Source organism: Myotis myotis, unplaced genomic scaffold (assembly GCF_014108235.1).
Source record: "Myotis myotis isolate mMyoMyo1 unplaced genomic scaffold, mMyoMyo1.p scaffold_m19_p_29, whole genome shotgun sequence".
NCBI lineage: Eukaryota > Metazoa > Chordata > Mammalia > Chiroptera > Vespertilionidae > Myotis > Myotis myotis.
The window spans coordinates 89,605-109,625 of record NW_023416334.1 but is presented as its reverse complement, the minus strand read 5'-3'; the positions used below and the strand labels follow the sequence as shown (position 1 = coordinate 109,625).

General features: G+C 56.0%; 1 protein-coding gene across 3 annotated transcripts; it reads right to left on the bottom strand.

Annotated features, from left to right (window-relative positions):
• Window positions 1–763: 763 nt before the first annotated feature.
• TMEM11 (transmembrane protein 11) lies at window positions 764–14,264 on the bottom strand. Of its 3 annotated transcripts, XM_036296379.1 has the most exons (3): window positions 13,295–14,063; window positions 11,363–11,523; window positions 764–1,643 (listed from the first exon to the last, which is right to left on the bottom strand). In XM_036296379.1, exons 1-3 carry the CDS (start codon window positions 13,295–13,297, stop codon window positions 1,127–1,129), a joined length of 681 nt encoding a protein of 226 aa, XP_036152272.1. In that variant the 5' UTR covers window positions 13,298–14,063; the 3' UTR covers window positions 764–1,126. The 3 variants fall into 3 exon arrangements, with proteins under 3 accessions (XP_036152272.1, XP_036152273.1, XP_036152274.1); XM_036296380.1 differs by lacking the exons at window positions 11,363–11,523; window positions 13,295–14,063 and adding an exon at window positions 14,136–14,264; XM_036296381.1 differs by lacking the exon at window positions 13,295–14,063 and having other exon boundaries at window positions 11,233–11,523.
• Between the last annotated feature and the right edge of the window lie 5,757 nt (window positions 14,265–20,021).

The following is a 20,021-nucleotide window of genomic DNA, read 5'->3' as shown; positions in this document are numbered from 1 at the left end:
CAAGCAGTCTCTCCAGCTGGTGGCCATGGGCTCCTTGTTTTGTTTTTGAATTTCTGTGAGTTTATCTGATCCAGGCTGCCCAGGACCAAGACCTCAAGGGCTTGCCCCACCATGGGTCCCTTTCACCTTTAAAGCTCTGGGTCTAGAAAAAATGTCCGTCGCCCGAGGCCTTCGTACAGATCGGCATTGCTCTCCAGGACGACCTTGCGGATGGGCCCTGACCCTTCCGTAGCTCAAGGATGGCTGAGAGCAGGTCTTGGGAAAGCTGCCGTTAAGGCAGGGGCCCAACTTCTTCGCGGAGGGGTAAGTCCACTTACGCAAAGGCTTAGAGGGAAGGTGGTGCCCACAGGCCTTTCGATGTGCAAGCAGCACAGGACTCAATGCCTGCGGAACAGGCCTGCTCGGGGCACGTGAAGAACAGCTCCAGTGCTTAAACAGGTGCAGACGTGAGCTTCTCGGGTCCTAAATCCAAGCCTGGGCCAGACGTCAGACCCCAGTTGTGCACATGCACCAGGGGCCCGGCGACCTCCAGGCCTGTCACCTCCCCGCCCCGTCCCTGCACGGCGCTGAGCAGTCTAGCCTGGGAAGCAGGGCCGGGTGAGACAGGAGATGTCCTGGGTGGGTCTAAGCCTGCCCTGTCCAGGGCCTGCTCTACTCACACGCCAACACCGGCTGCAGCCAGACACAGGGTGGCCTCTGGTGCCACCCACAGGCCGACTGCAGCAGCTACTGGCACAGCCACGAAAAGCAAAGACACCTGGAGTTGAAATTCTCATCATTTTAATGGTCAATTGCTTCTGGTTGGCTCTGGAAGGTAGTTAAACAATAAACTTCAAGACCCCACCCCAGCACACTCACCCCCCTCAGCTCCCATCAACATTCTATGCCCAGTCAGAATCCCATGGCCTCAGACTCCCTGTGGGTTGCAGAAATCCACAGCTTAGTGTGGCGAGTTGAAAAAACCCTTGGTACATTTGTGATCTGTGTTATTTTTAAAAAATAACAACTATTAAACCAAACACCTTCCCGGGCTCCATTGCCTCATGGAGCAAAAAAATGTTCCTGTGCGACCTGCATACTCTGCTGTCTCCTGTGGGCCGGCTGCCTGCTCCCTCGGGGCGTGCGATCATACGGCGTAGAGCTCGTACACCTTCTTTACACAGTACACCAGGGCGGCGAGCGCTATCGTGTTGTGCAGTCTCTTTCTGTGCAAGTCGTCCTTCCGGACCAGCACCACGGGGGTGGAGGAGGTGAGTGTGTGCAGGGGCAGGCGGGACAGTTTATAGGCGTCGTACTCCACTTGGTACTTGCAGCAGGGGTCAAACTGCCAGGAGATGCCGTAGAGGGTGCAGCAGGCCAGGCTCAGCACGCCCGCGGGCAGGGAGATGTAGTGGGAGTAATCTAGGGGCAGTGCCAGTGGGGTGAAGAGGCAAGCGGTGCCCGCCAGCACGGTGGTCTTGTGCAGACAGTTGCCCACGGTGATCCAGCGTGCGGTCTCATCGCCGATGCGGGTGGGCTCGATCACGATGTACTTGTACTGGGCTTCCAGGGCCTGCTCCAGCTCATACTCAAACTGGTCTTGCGCGTTCTCCCCATTGTAGATCTCGTGCACAATGTAACAGTCTGTGGCCGACAAGCTCACCCTTAGGAGGGAGGGGCAAGAAAAAGACAAGAGTTAGCTGGGAGCACTTCCTAGGTTTCTTTGCTGAGACACTGAGGGGAAGACACCGAGGGAGTCTGGCCTCAGCGCGGCCAAGAGCCTGCGCTCTTGAAAACACGTCTCACTTAAGTTTCTATCCCCCTCAGAACCCAATACTCAGGATCATCAGTGAAGAATTGTTTTTCTGAAAGAAACTAACGGTCTATGAAAAGGTGCAGGAGTACCCTAATCTCTAAAATGACAACCTGCAGTATACACTGCGCCAGGCAGTTGGTCTGCTGCAGGGGATGGACAGGTCTGAGTTAGCTGAGCTCCCAGGAAACAAGGACGAGGTCAGCCCCGAATCGCATTAACACCCTGAACACAGAAGCCCAGGTCAGCAGGGTGAAGTCAGCGCAACCGCAGGGCCCGAGGCAGGGACCACCCAACACCCTGCCCCTGCACGGCTCACAACCAGTCCCCTCTGGCCTGCAGGGCCCTTCTGCCCTGGGCGACTGAGAACCAAACTCCCCTGACCCTTGTGGAAGGGCACGCTGCACAAAGTCCCCTGGCCCTCCCCAGCTCAGCACCCCCAGCACCCCAGCACACTGCTTAGCGAGCAAGCCCTTTATTTAATCAGGAAAAGAGACATCTCAAAACCAGCAATGACGACACTTGGTGGACCTGGGAGCCCACGCTGACCTGTAAGCCCAGGACTGGATTTAGTCTCACAAAGACCCACTCCCAGGGGCTGAGCTGATCGGACCCCCCCCCACCCCCCCACCCCCACCCCCGGACCAGGGATGGGTAACAGGATCCTCAAAGTGGAGCCTTACACATCAAGGCCAAACAGCAGCAGGGAGGCAGTTTCCAGATTCTCAGCCTGAGGCCTCTCTAATGCACTCTTCCCACACCCGACGGCAAACCTCATTGCAAACCTGTACACACCTGTCATTTTCGTTTGGCTTGTTGCGGCCTGTCCTGATCTTTCTGAATCTCCACACAGCTGTCCAGCACAGCTACTCTTCTCCTAGCTCTGTGTTATCTGTTCATCTGATCAGAAGCCTTCTTTAGCCCAGCCTCTGACAGGACACTGCTAGACACAGCTCTTGAGGCCGGATCAAGCTGCTTAATCCCTATGACCACCAGGCTGTGCAGAGCCTCGGTGAAAAGCAGCCCTTTGCCCTGGCCAGTCGGTTGGGTATCGTCCCAGGCACCGAAGGGCTGCTGGTTCTATTCCCAGTCAGGGCACATGCCTGGGTTTTTGGGCTCAATCCCTGGTGGGGTGTGTGCAGGAGGCAGCTCATCAATGTTTTACTCTCACATAAATGTTTCTCTCCCTCTCTCTCTAAAAATCAATAAAAATCTTAAAACAACAGCCCTAGCTGGTTTGGCTCAGGGGTTAGAAGTGTTGGCCCACAGACCGGGTTTGATTCTGGTCATGTACCTCAGTTGCAGGTTTGATCCCCGGTTGGGGCATGTGCAGGAGGCAACCAATCGATGTATCTCTCTCGCATCAACATTTCCCTCTCTCTGCAACCCCCAAACCCCGCCTGCTCCACTCTCTAAAAAAAGAAAAACCCTGACTGGCTCGGTGGATAGAGCATTGCCCTGCGGACTCAAGGGTCCCAGGTTCGATTCTGGTAAGGGGCATGTACCTTGGTTGCAAGCACATACCAAGTGGGGGGTGTGCAGGAGGCAGCTGATCGATGTTTCTCTCTCATCGATGTTTCTAACTCTCTATCCCTCTCCCTTCCTCTCTGTAAAAAAAAATCAATAAAATATATATTTTTTTAAAAAAGAAAAAAAATTCAATGGGAAAATTATCCTTGGGTGAGGATAAACAACAATAAAATAGTAATAAGTCAGTAATCATCGCCCAGACCTGAGTGCAGCAGGAAGGGCGTCCCAGGCCCCTTCCAAGATGAAAGCGACTCCATGGTAGGGCGGGTGGGGACGGGACTGCTGGGCAGACGCTAAGGAGCAAGGACCAGAGCGGAGAGCGAGACTGTCCAGCGATACACAGGCATGATCCGCAGAGGCAGGTTCTCGCTCTGGCTGCTGTCTCGCTCTCCTGTGGTCACGTCAGAAATGAGGAGTCACTGGGGCTGGGCTGGCAGTGCCACCAAGGGCAGTGGGAGGAGCTCCGCTGAGGGCCCTGCATGCCTGGGGCTCAGGCAGAGGGAGCTCTGATCTGCGTTCAGCGAGGCTCAAGGAAGCCGCCTCCGTAGGGAAGTCACCAGCCTCATGAAGCTGGGCACTGGGAGCAGTCCTTCCCCGGGGGTCAGACAAGCTCCTAAACATGGGACGCTGTCAAAGCTCCTGCTGTGTGTGCCCGTGGCCAGGGCTGCCTTTCCGGTGCGGTGACGAGCGTTTCTGTAAGAACCCACCGGAAGTTTATGAAACAGGAAATGTTGGGTTTTCCCTGGGAAGGCCTTTATGGAGTTTTTCCAGTTGATTTTAATTCAGAGAGATAAACAAGAGGCCATTTCAATTATTACTCCCAGGCAGGGTTCAGCACTGAAGGTGGCAAAGAAGAAACCCTACGCGGACCACCTGGAACAGGCTGCCTGTCCCCGTTACCCGGGGACAGAGGAGACTGGTTTCCAGGCGATCACCCCTGGCCCAGAGGCTTCCTTTGTGTTCTCAAGTTCATTAGCCAAGAGAGGCAGAGGGAGAGACAAGAACAAGGGAATGGGGGGTCGGGGGGAGACGGAGGCCAACTCATTCATGAAGAGGCAATACTTCAAAGTCAGCTGTGTGTCCGGCTAACTACCACGGTGAGGCCGGGACAGAGGCTGCTGCGGGCATCTGAGGCGAGCTTTCTGGCCACGGAGTCCTCTGGGACACTCAAAACAAAATGCAGGTGTCAAGGCTGAGATTACAGAGTGTTCTTGACAAACCCCGAAGCTACCTTAGTCACGTAGTGCCCTTCTGTACCCAGCAGATTATAGCCATTCTGTTAGGAAAAAGTACTATTGGACTCAAAAGAAAATGCTAGTTGGAACCACAGCACCTGGATACCCTACTTCATTTGGAAACACACAGTGGGCAGATCCCACCCCACCCCATGCTAACTGAGCCCTTCCCAGTTCCTTCCCCGCTGCCCTGGCTCTGTAAGCCCAGCTGCACCCACACCCGCCCAGGCCCGCCTTCCCAGCCATCCGAGTGGGCTCTCTTGGGTTCCTCAGGTAGGAGCGGGAGGCAAGGCCCTCCCGTCATTGTCAACACAGATGAGTGTGTCCCTGGGTCCCACGGAGCCCGGAGGATGTGAGTTCGCCCACTGTCAGCCCAACAGCACAGGAGCGACGGCGAGCACACAGGCCTTCAGCTGCGGGCATTCCCGAACACCATGGCTCTGAGGAGCATGCGTGGGCACAGCGCACTCACCTCGTGCACACAGCCTGTCAAAGCGTCTGCACTCCTACCGTCATCGCAAACCAACTCTCCACAGTGCAGACAAGAGCACAACCACACTGAGTAACCTCCCGGCACCTTCACACCAGGCAGGCCCGCGGCCAGCCCAATGGGAGGTGCCCACACACGGCCAGAGCCGCCACCCCCAGTGCAGCGAGGGATGTGTCCACTGGAAAGCATGGAATCTGGAGCCCAGAGAAGATTCCTAGGACCCCTATGTACAAAAAGGAAACAGCACGGCTCAAAACAAACCTGCACAGACAACCAGGAGGCCCCTTTTGCCAGAGGCCAGCCACCAAGCAGTCAGCACCTGCCCCTCCACCTGGGCTGTGGCAGTTGGGACACCATCAGACCCTGCAAATGTAGGTTTTAAAAACTTCCCCAATCACCAGATTCCATTCTGCATGGCGGGCACTTCAGAAACCTGGTGGCGAAGGATGCCCAGGAGAGTCATGTCTACAACAGCCCAGCTACCCAGCGCCCCTGCTACCCACACCCACACCCACACCCACACACACGGCTTGGCTGTTTCTGGGTCAAATGTAACCCAAGCAGGAAAGCATCCAATCAGAAGGTTGCCTTGAACCAGTTCAGCCAACCCCCATGAACCTAGCCCACGAGAGAAGATTGCAGAAAAGCTCATGTGATCCAGGCTTCCTAAGAGACTGTATTTTAGCTTTTTACTGCAGTTGTGAAATTACCAGTAAGAGAGCATAATAAAGTGTTCTAAAAAAAGAGAGAAAGCACTGAGAATGGAAAAGTCTCTAAGAAAGGAAGTTAAGCGTCAGTTACATGGCAGTGTTTATGGTATACTGCCTTTAGTGAATTTTTTAAACGGTATACATTTGCTTTTATATGCACAGGACCCTCCTGGACAGATAAACAAATACCTGAGGACTATGTCACTGGGGAGGGGACGGAAGCACTTCAGTCAGTACTTGCAGAGCAGGGCTGCTCTCCCAGACACCTCTCCCAGGCTGGCCTCACTGCCTGGCCAACAGCCGGGGGAGCCACTCCCACCTATTGGAGATCGAGCGGCAGCTGCAGACACTACACCAGGACAGGCTCTTGAACCTGCTCCTCCTCCACCTTCAACGGGTCAGCCGAGACCCTCCCTCCTCCTCGGAACCGGCTCCAGTTCGGGCAGTGCTGGGAAACACTCATCAGAGGGGCCCACAAACACCGCCGTCCCAGGACAAGGCGCCGCGAGGAGGATCAGCCACGAGGGCTGCAAGACAGACTCCGCTTCCCCTGGGATCTGAGCCCCTCCTGGTCCCCTGACCCACTGCAAGGACGATTCCAAAGGCATCTGGGATTGCAGAAGTAGTCACCAATATGGGGTCCCCAAATCTAGCTGCACAGGATGCTCAGAGCAGCACTGTCTGGCCCCCATCAATGTGCCGTCCTCCAGACGAAGGTGGAGGAGTTCTGGCTGCACACTGGCAGTGCACCCCTCAGGTGAGGCGGAGGCAGAGGCGGAGCAGGTGCGGGACCCACGCAGAGGCATTTCACACTCAATCCCAAAGCACAGACTAAAGGGTTTCTGTGTGCTGACTGCGAAGAGAAGCAAGCAGAGGACAGACAACTCAGAAGAGCAAGGTGCCTCTGCCTGGGGGGAGACACATGGGCCAGGGTGATGCCAGTTTTCTATTTCTTAAGCTTAGCGGTGAGTACATAGGTTTATTAATTTTTAAAAATATGGTAAAATACACACACAAAAATGTACTATCTTAACCACTTTTAATGTGTTCAGTATTGGTAAGTACATTCATATTGTCGTGCAGCCTGCCTCCAGAACCTTTTCATCTTGCAAAACTAAAACTCTGTCCCCATCAAACAACTCCCACCCACCCTGCCGTTCCACTTCTGTCTTTATGAATGTGAGTGACTGTTCTAGGCACCGTGTGTAAGTGGAATCATACGGGTTTGTCCTCTTGTGACTGGCTTACTTCACTTGGCACAATGTTTTCAAGGTTCATCTGTTATACAGCACGTGTCAGAACTTCCTTCCTTTAAGTGTGAATAATATTCCAATGTATGTATAAACCACATTTTGTTTCTCTCTCCATCCATCAATGGACACTTTTAAGTTATTTCCACCTTCCAGCTATCTATCCTATATAATAAAAGGGTAATATGCAAATTGACCCTAATGGCAGAACCACCAAGAATGACTGGTTGCTATGATGTGCACTGACCACCAGGGGGCACACACTCAATTCAGGAGCTGTCCCCTGGTGGTCAATGCACTTCCACAGGGGGAGCTCTGCTCGGCCACAAGCCGGGATGATGGCTGCGAGTGCAGTGGCGGTGGCAGGAGCCTCTCCCACCTCAACAGTGCTAAGGATGTCAGACTGCAGCTTAGGCCCAATCCTGTGGGGAGCGAGCCTAAGCCACAGTCAGACATCCCCCAAGGGCTCCCAGCTGCCAGAGGGATGTCTGACTTCCAGCTTAGGCCCAATCTCCCAGAGAACAGGCCTAAGCCACAGTCAGACATCCCCCATGGGGTCCCAGACTGTGAGAGGGTGCAGGCTGGGCTGAGGGATGCCCACCAACCCCCCAGCCCCGAGTGCACGAATGTTCGTGCACCGGGCCTCTAGTATATATATATAAAAGCCTAAGTGACCGTTACAACCGGTCAACCTGACTGGTTGACCCGTCGCTATGATGACGCACTGACCACCATGGGGCAGACGCTCAACACAGGAGCTGCCCATGGGGGTCAGTGCGCTCCCATAGCTAACCTCCCGTGGTGGGCCAACCTCCCACAGTCCTTTCCCACGGCAGGCTGGTCCTGATCGGCCATGATCGCCGGCCCGGCCGAGGGACCCCACCCGTGCACAAATTTGTGCACTGGGCCTTTAGTTGTGAATAATGCTGTGAACATGGATGTAAAAATATGTTTGAGTCTCTGCTTTCAATCTCTTTGGATATATACCTAGAAATGGAATTGTTAGGTGGTAGTTCTATTTTCCCTTTTCTGAGGAACCGCCATCCTGCTCTCCACAGTGCCGCACCACATGACATTCTCAGCACCAGTGCAGGAGGGTCCCACCTCCCCACAGCCTCACCCACACGGTTGTGTTTCATAGTAGCCATCCTGATGGTGTGAGATGGGAGCTCACTGTGGATCTGATTTGTACTTTTTAAGATAATGGCTTTATTGAGACAAAATGCACACACCATGGGATTCACCCACTTGAGTGTACAATTCAACGGCTCAGCACTTTCACCCAGTTGTGCAATGACCACAATCAATTTTAGGACATTTCATCACCCTGAAGAGCCCTATCATTCCTCATTCCCCACCTCCCCAGCCCTTGGCAACATCCATCTACTGCTTGACTCTGTGGGCTGCCTAGTCTGGACCCTCCATGTACCTGCACTCATCCGTGCACTGCTTTTGTGACCAGCTTCTATCATTTAGCATAACAGTTTCAAGGATCATACATATGGTAGCTAGTTTCAGACTTGTCAGAAATATACTTCTGATGTGTTTAATTTTTTAAAATTCAAGAAAAATTATATGGGGGGGGGGGCCATCAAAGGTGCTATACACAAAAATGGTCAATAATGGTTTCGTTTAAATAGTGGCCTAGCAGGTGATTCTTAATTTTTTCCTCATACTTAGAATTCTGTATTAAAAAAATATAAATATGTGCTTCTTTTATAATGGGAACATTATAAAAATTTTCAGGGAGAAATATTGTTCAACAGCCCTTATATCCTTGGGGTGAAGACACCAGAGAGCCACGGGGCCCCCAAAACCCAGGGAACAGGAGCAGCGCTCCGCTTGGGCAGCGAGTGCCTGCGAGAAGCCTGCATGGGGAGCAGCCCCAGCCCGGCGAGCCGAGCGCAGCTTCCAGCTGAGGTGCGTGTCGGCCTCACTCCCCGGTCCTCAGTGCGGAGGAAGAGATCCCAGCTCTGTTCACGCAAGTAAGCACTGCCCGATGCCCTTTCCTAGAACCAGAGCCAAATGTCACCAGGGTGGAGCACTTGCTTTCGGCCCATTTCCTCCGGGCCCCGGGCTCACAGGCAGGACTGAGGTGTGAGCTCCCATCCAAACTACAAAAGGCTGTTGATTCTGGTCTCTGAAAGCAGAGGAAGTATTTTCACCCCAGGATCCCAGCACTGGGCCTGAATGTGACAGGCATTAGCAGAAGTACACTTGAAATGAGTGACGGGAGAAAAACAACTAGTCATTAAGACAACGGGTGGCTGAAAATTAAACCAGGTCCATATGTCATGTTGCTTCCTAAATAAGAAGCACATGGTCGCCCTAACCCGTTTGGCTCAGCGGATAGAGCATCGGCCTGCAGACTCAAGGGTCCCAGGTTCGATTCCAGTCAAGGGCATGTACCTTGGTTGCAGGCACATCCTCAGTGGGGAGTGTGCAGGAGGCAGCTGATCAATGTTTCTAACTCTCTATCCCTCTCCCTTCCTCTCTGTAAAAAAAAATCAATAAAATATATTAAAAAAAAAAGAAAAAAAGAAGAAGCACATGGTCACTCGGTCACCCATGATACATGAGGTGCTGGATTCTAGCTCTACTCCCTAAGTCTAGGAAAACGCACTGTTGGCTAACCAAAAATTGCTTCCTCCATCCAGAGCCAAAGAAAGCAGTAAAATTCTATGCTTGGATTTAAGGGCCAGATAGGACAAAAAGGCACAGGCATGCAGCCCCAATATGGAGGACAGTTCCAAACAGGTCAAGGAACTTCCTCTCACAGGGCACCTGGCACCTGCATTTCCACGTGCAAGAGAACACCTTCCTCCTCTGTGCTCTGGTAACTGAGCAGCTCTCTGCTGAGAACAAGAACACAGCGCATCCAGTGTGGAATCGAGAGGCCTGCCTTCAAGTTCCCTCTCAGTCACTCCCTGGCTTTGTGTTCAAGGGCAAACCCCCTGGCTACTCTGAGCCAGCTTTGCGGTGTCAAGTGGGCAAAGGCCTAGCTCTCCCAAGCTGCTGCAGCGGAGGGGAGGGGCTGGGTGTCCAAACCAGTGACCGCTGCGAAGCACCACCCAGTGTTTACATTAAGTAAAATTAAAGCATTGTTCCTCAGACACATGAGCCACACTTCAAATGCTTTAAAGTCACGAGTGGCTGTGGCTACCCTAACGAACAGCCCTGAGTAAGGAACTGTTCGGACTACTAAGTGGTTCTGGGCTTTCCCAAGAACTCTGGGCCCGTATGGTTGCCGCTGGCACCAGGGACAGAACGCCGTGGCAGCTGGAGGGTCCTGTGTGCTCCCTCTGTGGAGTCCTTCCCCTTCCCTCCCACTATCCTCACTCACTGAGGTGCATGCAGAAGCCCACGCACGCACGCGCACACGTACACACACGCATGCAGATGCACACACACACACGCATGCATGCACGCACACAGAGGCTTGGGGCAGAGAAGCCAAACTCAGCCTTCTTCTTATCTCCCTGGACATAAGATCATTCCTCTTCTTCAGAAAGTTGGGCCTGAACTGGAATGCAGCCTAACAAGTTACTACAGCTGGAATTCCAGGTTGCTCAAATGAATCAAGGGAAACAAATTTATGCCTAAGAGGATGCACCCCAGCAGACCCTAACCCACAATGCCCAACTTCTGGGATCAGAATGTGTGGCCAGCTGGACCGGACCCACCACCCTCCTGGTTGCGCATGTACAGACCTGGGTGCAGAGGCTGTGAGCACGGCTCATCTGGACCAGGCGGAAACAAACATTTCAACCACACAGCAGAGCCATATGGGAGTCTCTCAGGAGAAATAAAACACAAACCCCTAAGGCTCTTCAGCGCTAAAAGGAAAGGATCAGGTCAGAATGAGGGGAGTGCGCCACCTGCCACAGGGCACCTGGGCCTTCCGTGCAGCTGGACTGGGAACCGAACCCTCCACAGCCCTCCAGAGCCACATCGTCTGAGTCACAGGTTAAAGCAGAGCTGTCCAAAGATCAAGTACCAAGGAACAGAGCGTGAAAGACATGCAAGGAATCCCCGCACGGGCTGCCTGAAAACGCTGCACAACCAGGGGAGGGCCAGGACACAGAGTGATTCACCCTGAAAGCCGAGCATTCAGTCCAGCGGGCCTGGCCCTCGGAACACCCCAGGCCTGCACACAGTGCTGCTGCCTCAAGTCATGATCGGAATCAGATAAACGCAGGAACTGAGAGCATGTGGCTGTACTCACATTCCAGCAAGCACGGAGACTCAGGGTGCGCAGGGCCCCGAGAGAATGAAGACAAGGAGCCCAAGGGGACCGGCGGGGCCGTCTGTGAGCTGATCCGGGCTGGCACCCAAGTGGCAGAACACACAGGTACCTGCACTGTGCCTTCCTAGGTGGGCAAGTGTGTCTCAAAGACGTCGACAGGCCAAGTGGCAGTCTGTGTCGTGTGCTCGCTGCCAGTGTGCTGAATTTTGGACAAGAATTCAGGTTACAGCTCAGAGTCTGATGTTCTTCATTACAAACATTGTTGATTTCCTAGATTTAATGGAGTGGAGAGAAAAATCAACATGCAAGCAGCTTTCATTTTGCTATTTCCACCCTCTCCTAGTTCAGTCTAGACCAGTGGGGTCCTGTCGCTAGGACTTCCTGCACTGAAGCCCATGGTCTGTATCTCTACCCACGACAGTCACAGCCACGGGTGGCTGCCAGCACCTGAAATGTGACTAGTGTGACTGAGGAGCTGAATTTTTCATTTTACTTAATTTTAATTAATTTAAATGTAACTATCACATGTGACTAGTGGCTACTGAAGTAACAGTTCTAGACTCAAGAACCAGGTGAAGCAAGAATCCATATACTGTGTATTCTAAACTCGACCATCATAACACACAGCTGATAACAGAAATTCTCATGGACAGCCTGGCACTGGAGGCTTTAGGTGCAAGGCCTGCTGTGGAGTCTGCAGCCACTGGCAATTCTGGAAAGTCTCCCAACATATTGCTCTGCTCAGCCCGTGCACCGAGCAAGACCGTTTCCTTCAGTTTCAGCATAAAGCAGCTGCCAACCAGGTTTGTGCAGCAACTCAGGGAAGTGGTCTTACAACGTGGAGCTGAGATTTGAGTCAGCACAGATGTGACACGGAGCAACGTCATTTAAGTGAGCAGTAAACAGCCACATTTCAGTTTTAAGAGCCAATAATACACGTGGGCCTCATAATCTATGGTGCCTGCCAATCCATTAATCCAGCCTGCCCCACCCAGTCTGCCCACCCACAGCGCAGGAATGGAGGGATGCCCAGGAGTCAGCTAGCTGGCAGGGGTGAGAGCGTGTGGGAAGATTATGTTTCCATTCCTTGCTCACATGGGACACGAAGGGAAACCAGGTCCCCAGCTAGGGCCTCACAGCCAAGGCAAATGAAGCCCCCATGTCCTCCCACCCCCGCGGCACCTGGAAGGCCGACGGCAAACAGAGGGGCCCCCTTCAATGGTGCATTATGCAGAAGGAGAGCTGGTGCCACCCAACCACCACACCAGATGCCACTGCTGGCGAACACATCTGCAGGTGCGAGCAGGGCCTCCGCTCCGGCCAAAGGCTGCAACCTGACACCTGAGGAGACCAGGCAGGTAACAGCCCTGAGTCAAAGCGTCAGGTGAGGGGTGAGGGGTGAACCAGAAAGCACTGGACCTGACCAAGAGTCGGCACCACGCAGCTTTTCGAGGGGAGGGTGTGTGTGTGTGAGAAATCCCTCAATTTGAAAGTGCTGGCAACTAATTAAATTCTCTTAAAAACGGAGGCCCTATAATCAAGGAATGGATTAATGATTGTCTCAAACCAAGGAGAAAAAATCCCCAATATCTCATTTATTTTCTTTTAATGTTTTTTTAATTGGTTTCAGGGAGAGGGAGAGTTAGAAACATCCAAGAGAGAATCACTGTTCGGCCGCCTCCTGCGAGCCTCACATGGGGACCGAGCCCCAACCCCTGCTCGGGCGCGGGAGCCCCGGCCCCCGGGTCCCGCTCGGCCCCCGGGTCCCGCTCGGCCGCAAGCGGCGGGCCCGCATCTATTGCTCAGGTCAGCGAAGCTGAAGCCCCGCCGGGGCGTCCCCACACGCCCTTTCCGCTGCTCCCACCCAGGATTCTGACAGGCTATTTCCTACGGCTGAAGGGCTGACCTTTGCACGAAAGGCCTTGACACGCTCCCTAGCTTTTGGGGACCACTGGGGAGATCCTCGAGGCCACGTCTGTCCATGTCTGACCTAAGAAACGCACGGTCGGAGTTGGGGAAGAACAAAAATACATCTGCTCGCCATTCACTGCTTTTCCAAGAAGCGGAAGGCAGAGCCCGGGGATCGAGGCGGCCGGGACCGCTCCCAGGGCCGCCGGAGACGATGGACGAGCCGCCCGGAGAGCAGGACGCACAGGACGGAGCGGGAGAGGGCGGCGGGGGGGCGCCTCCCGACAATCTTCACCGAAGACCAAGCAGCCACAGCACGGCTCCTCCCTGACCAGCGCGGGCCTCCCCCGCGCCCCGCCAAGGCCGGGCACACCCTCCCGGAGCAGAACCCGCGCGTCCGCGCAGCCGCGCCAGCCGCGCCCCGAAGCCAGTCCTCCCCGGAGTCCGCGGAGGCAGGGACGCGCCGCTCCCGCCCGCGCCATTCATTGGAAAGGTCACTCAGGACTTCCCCGCCGGCGCGCGCGGAGCCGCCCGAAAGGAGGCCGAGTCCCCTCCCGCGGCCTCGGGGGAGGGCGGAGGCCGCCGGCCAGAGCGGACCGCGTCCCCCGCGGCGCCCTCCCTCGGAGTCCGTCCGCGCCACGTCAGGGCCGCAGCCGGGAGGCCAGCGTGGCCGGCGCGACGGGAGCCGGACGCCGCTCGGCCCGCGGGCAGCAGGCGGGCCCCGTGGGCCTGCGCGGCCCGGTCCGGCCTCGCTCCAGAGCCCGAGCCCCGCGGAGGCCGCTTCGGCACGGCTCCCACGCGGCTGCGGGTCGGCCTGCACCGGAGCCCCGCGTGCCCGGCGGAGGAACGGGAGGGAGGTGGGAGGGAAGGGGGCGCCCGGGGACGAGGGCAGGGACGGCGCCGCAGCCACAGGCGGCCTCGCTGGCCACGCGCGCTGCGCCTCACGCCGGGGCGGCCGCCAGCGCCGGGCTCACCTCTCTCGGGCGCCTCCGCTGCCCGGGCCCAGGCGCCTCCGTCCCCACGCGGCCATCTTGCAGACTCTCGGCTCGCGGACGCCTCGCGCGGCGGCCTGGGCGGCGCGCGGGCCGACGGGAGATGTAGTCCAGACCGCTGCCTGGGACGGCGCGGGAGGCGGGGCCGAGCCACCCAGGACTACAATGCCCACAATGCACCGGGCCGGCAGCCCCCAACCCGCGACGCTTGGGAAAGGTGGTCCTTGGTGCGGGCCGGTGAGGCGGTGGCCTCGGCAGAGTGCGGTTCGGCCGCCTCCTTAGAGATCGAAGTTCTTCTAGTTCCTGGCCTGGGAGTCAGGCCGTACCCGCTCGGACGTCCCGGGGTTGCGGGAGGGCGGAAAGGGGGCGCCCGGCTTCCCTGCCCGCCGCTTCCTGGCGGGCCCGGCGTCTTGCTCCCTCCGCGAGCGGCCCTCCTGCCCTTCCCGGCCCCCTGACCGTTAAGGTCACCGGGCGGCAGGCGCTGCTCCTCCTGCTTCATCCCCCAAATTACCTGGGTTCGGGGGATCCTTTGGAGACCAGACAGGCGGGGGCCCCGCTGCACGGAGGTCCTGCTCGCAGGGGTGGGGGGCTGACAGCACAGGAGGAGCGCGCCTGTGGTCCAGGCGCGAGGGAGAAGCCCACTCGGGGCCTCGGGCCCCCGGCCCGCCTCGCACCGGGGCGTCATCTCCTCCTCTGGTGCCTGTGAGGGTCGGTGCTGAGCGGGTCACCCCCCTGATGGCATATGTTGTGATGGGTCACGGAAGGAGCAGGGAGGCCGGCATTGCAGGAGGCGTTTGGGCAGCTTCCCCGGGAAGCCGCCACCTCACGCCCCAGCCAGGGAAGAGGGGCGCGTGCCAGTCAAGGTGGGGCGGCGAGAGGGGACTTGTCTGTCCATTAAACCGGGCCTGGGCACGGTTGGCCCGAATGGGCGTGGCCACTGCGAGCTCAGCGGCCTAACAGAAGCGGCTCTCATTGCTCTTCCCGTGGCTCTCGGCTCTTGCTGCTCCAGGCGTGTCCTCTTGCATTCCGACCCCGCGCACATGGCCTGAAGGACTGCCCGGCCTGATGCTGAACTGGACTTTGTGAATATGGGCGGAAACTGGACCCTGGCTCCGACTTCAGCCCCACTGACGCCCCGCTGCACTTGGATGACTGGACGGAGGGAAGCCCAGCGTGTGATTCCACAGAAATGAAGCTTCTCCACATCACACCCTCCGTGGGGGCCCCTGGGTGAAAGGCGCACCGCCCGCCTCTCGGGTGCGGGAGGAGGAGTCCGGCCGCTGGGCTCTGGGATCCCTCCGCGCCGCCGTAGGGCCTGGCCTCCCCGGAGCGGCTGCGTGGCGGGAGGTCGTGGGAGCGGAGGCCTCACCGCCTGGCTCTTTCCTCCCTTCCCCCGTGGTCGGGGAGCCCTCCGGGCCGGTCACAGGGGCCAGGCCCCATGAGGCACAGCCCAGCCGTGCTGCTGGCGGCCTCGGGCATCGGCTCCCCGGCCCACAGCGGGAGCCCAGCGCCGGCTGCCACCCGCCCCCTGCCCCCCCCCACCAGGCGTCGGCGCGGGCCGCGTGGACCCCCGGCCCCAGGGCGGCAGCGGCAGCAGCGGAGTGGGGCGCGTGCCCTAGCCCGGGGAGGCCGCCGTGCTGAGGTGCCACGGCCTCGTGGGCCGGGCCTGCTCCGAGCGGATGGTGCTCTTCCGGAGCTGGGCCGCTCCGCCGGCCGCACCCCGTGTGCTGGGCCTGTGCCGCCCAGACGGGCCACAGCGGGAGTCCCGGTCCGCCCGCAGGCCGGCTGCAGGTGCTGTGCCGGAGGGCCATCCTGCCTTTCGGTGTTCGAGCGGCAGCAGCGGGAGCCGGGCGGGGACTGCGCCCTCCATCTTGCCTTGGGTCCTCCATTTTGGGACGGTGCCATGTGCTTCTTCCCGGAAGACACGGCTGCTAGCCACACCCAGGATTTCTCTGGACTAACCAATAATCAAGGGAAGTGCACGCCATCACTATGACCACATCCTGTACCGACTCGCGCCTGGCCAATCGGCGGGGCCCACAGTCCCCTCTCCTGCCCTCACTCCACCCCCTATAAAACCCCCTGTCCCATCAGGCCTCCCTCTCTCGGCCACTGGACTTTCCGTTGTGTCGGTGGGTCTAGTGAACGGGGAGCGCAAACCGGCTTGCATTAAAAGGACTCTGCTTTTGCATCGGACTGACTGGCTCCCTGGGGGTCTTGGGAACCTTGAAATCTGGGCACAACACTGGGAATGCCTCTCAGGTGGGGCCCTAAGGCCCCCACTTCCAACAGCACCGGGAGACAAGCCCCTCCTACGGGAATGACGGGACCTGTGCAGAACCTGGCCTTTCCCACCAAACGAAGCAGCGATTCCCAGAGACGGCTGGCTAATTTGGGGGGAATCCTTTGCAGGTTTTGAACTCTAGTCCCTCCCCTGCTTTCCCTGGGCAGCATTGCTAGACATTAATTGGCTTCATAAGTGTTTGAGCAACGCATGCCTAGACCTCCGGATTCAGAGACAGGAAGAAGCGCAGCGCCTGCTCTCAGGCCCACGTGTGGGAGAGCTCAGCCAGCGGTGTAGAAGCAGCGGCCATGAGGACTCCTGGGTTTCCTTCCCGTTCATGTTCTACACGTGTGTGCCGGCCTCTCAGTTCCTCATTACCTACACAGTGAAAGTCACGCTCAGCACAATCCAGGAACTCCTCCACAGTTTGGAGGCTGCTTACCTCTCCAGCATCTCTTACCTGCCCAAAACCTGCCAGACGGGCCAATGCGGAGGGCTTGCAGGGCGGGCAGTCGGTGCTTTGCCTAAATGCCTCTCTCAGTCAACTATGCTTCTTGGCCAGCCATTTTCAGCCTGTGTGTTGCAGCATTTTCTTTTTAATCCTCACCTGGGGATATTTTTCCATTGATATTTAGAGAGAGGAAAAGACAGAAATATCAACATGAGAGAAACATATAGATAGGTTGTCTTCTGTATGCGCCCTAAGCAGGGCCCGGGCTGGGGAGGAGCCTGCAACCGAAGTATGTGCCCTTGACTGCAGTCGAACCCAGGACCCTTCAGTCTGCAGGCTGACGCTCTGCAGGGGTGGGCAAACTTTTTGACTCGAGGGCCACAATGGGTTCTTTTTTTTTTGTTCTTTTTTTAAAAATATATTTTATTGAATTTTTACAGAGAGGAAGGGAGAGAGATAGAGAGTTAGAAACATCGATGAGAGAGAAACATCGATCAGCTGACTCCTGCACATCTCCTACTAGGGATGTGCCCGCAACCAAGGTACATGCCCTTGACTGGAATCGAACCCGGGACCCTTCAGTCCACAGGCCAACGCTCTATCCACTGAGCCAAACCGGTTTCGGCAACACAATGGGTTCTTAAACTGGACCGGAGAGGGCCGGAACAAAAGCATGGATGGAGTGTTTGTGTGAACTAATATAAATTCAAAGTAAACATCATTACATAAAAGGGTATGGTCTTTTTTTTTTTTTTTTTTTTAGTTTTATTCATTTCAAACGGGCCGGATCCGGCCCTCGGGCCGTAGTTTGCCCACAGCTGCTCTATGGGCTGAGTCAAACCAATACCTGACAGTTGAGTCAGGGACACGGACCCTGAGATTGTCAAATAAAAAAAAAAAAGTGTCAACATCCAACACAACAATTGCCCTCTGTGTGAATGCCTTGTCTAAATATCCTATCTAATAAAGAGGGATATGCTAATTGCTGCCCCGCCCTCAAAGATGGCAGCACCCACAGCCACAAGATGGCACGCCTGCCTCCGGAGTCCCCCAGTCCCCTCAGCCGCCCAGCCGCCCAGGGCTACCCAAGGCTCAGGTAACCAGGGCCCGCTGAGGTTTGTGCTGCCAGCAGTGGCAGCAGCAGAGGTGTGATGGGGCGTCGCCTTCCCCTGATCGCCGGGTCGCCTCCCGCCCCTGAGGGCTCCCAGACTGTGAGAGGGGGCAGGCCAGGCTGAAGGATCCCCCTCCAGTGCATGAATTTTCATGCACCGGGCCTCTAGTATCTCATATAATAGGATTGCACTTTATTGATCACGTCGCATAATAAGGTTGCGTCTAATTAGTTAATTTTTGGTACTGAAATCCTTATATACAAGATTAGACACCTGAGTTTTTTTAAAAAATCACTTTGGAGCAAAAAGGATAGGTAATTACTATTATTATTTTGTAAATAAAAAGTACACCTTTAAAAAAAAAAGTACACCTTTTTTTGGTCAGATTGGCCAAAAAAAAATTTTTTTTTTGATGTGCAGCAGAATTTTAGTGATTATGTGCCATGAGATGAAGAAGATGGACTATTGCTGTTTCTAGATCTCAGGCCTGTCTCAGAGAACACACCTGTTTTCCTGCAGGGTGCGCTAGAGGGCTCTGGACAATTGCCATGCTGCCTGTCACTCCCTGCAGGTAGGTCTGGTTTTTGCTGGACCCGTGTGCTGATGAAGAGGGCTCCTAGGGACTGGAGAGCAGCTGGGTGGGAAGCCTCACTCCACACTCTGGTCTGGGGCTGCTTGCACACCAGCTCCGTTGCCCCGCTTCCTTGTTGGTAGCAGGAGGCTGGTGTCAGTACCTCTCTTCAGGGACTGCTCTGAGTGTAACCTGGATGGTGATACATGTCTCGGACTCGGAGCAGCACACAAGGCAACAATGAGAACTTGTCAATGTCAAATCTTGTTCTAAATAGTTTAAGTTATTTAACTGGATCTTCACAACAACACTATGACGGTGATACTGTTATTACCAACGGTCTCATTTTGCAAAGAAGGTAACCAAGTTCCAGGGGACCTGAGTGCCTTGCCAAGGTCGGATGCCCGTCAGGAACAGCATCAGGATTTGAACTCGAGCCGTCTGGTTCTAGAGGTTCCAATAGGCTACGGTGCCGCTCAGGAAGAGCCGGGAAGTGCCGCTGTTCTTGTTGAGAGGACGGTCCAGGCCAATGTCTGGCACACTGAGGACATGTAAGCGCTCGAACAGCGGCGGGTGCAGGATGATTTCCCATCGCCTGTGCTCTTGCACTTAACCGCTAACATGCCATCTGCTTCCGGTCTCCTGACTTGAGCTGAGAACCCCCAGAATGTTGCCTCTGGATCACTGTTAGGACTCACCTTCTGGAAGGTTTACAGCAGGTTCACTCAGCATGTAGTAACAGCACCCACGAGGGCACGACCTGAACCATGGGCACTGGGCTCCCATGGGCTCCTGTACAGTGGAAACTCCTGGCGAGACCCCTGAACTGGCAGAGAGGCAGCCGTGGGAAGGCGGCCCTGCCGGGTCCTCAGAAACCACCTGTCACTTCTCTCTCTACCCTTTTCACTCGTTCATTCTTCGAGCAAATACTTGCTGAGCGCATACCGGTCCGGTCCTCAGGCACAGAGCCCCCGCAGCTGGTAAGACACAGTGTTCCTGCACAGACAATACTCCTGGGAGGCTTTCAGGTACGCACCTGTCATCCACAGGATAAAACAGTGGCCACAGTTTTGCAGCATGAGCCTGCGAAACACATAAATTGCTCCTGACTTAGCCTGTGTGCTGCTCAGCGGCAGCCGGCAGGAGTAATGACCCACTCAGCAGGCATGGGGGTCTTTGGGGGAGGTGCTACTCATTTGCACATCACCAGACCTTCATGAGCACCTGCCCTCGTGGCAGAGGAATAAATGGACAAGCCCCCCGCCTTCCACCATCCCACGTGGTGACCCCTAGTTCAGGGCTGTGGGCAAGCACAGAACATAGATACAGAGGGTGACATGGGAAAATCAGGTTTAATACGGGGAAGGTCCTGGGCACCTGGGCCATGCTTACACGAGTGGCATGAGCAAGGCGAGGTGGGCTGATAATAACAGTGCCTTTGCATATCCCA

Excerpts from the sequence above, each read along its gene's own strand:
- TMEM11 (XM_036296379.1), bottom strand. Across the intron at positions 1,644-11,362 it reads CCTAGGAAGGCACAGTGCAG|GGTGAGCTTGTCGGCCACAG; the intron begins GTACCTGTGTGT and ends CTCCCTCCTAAG.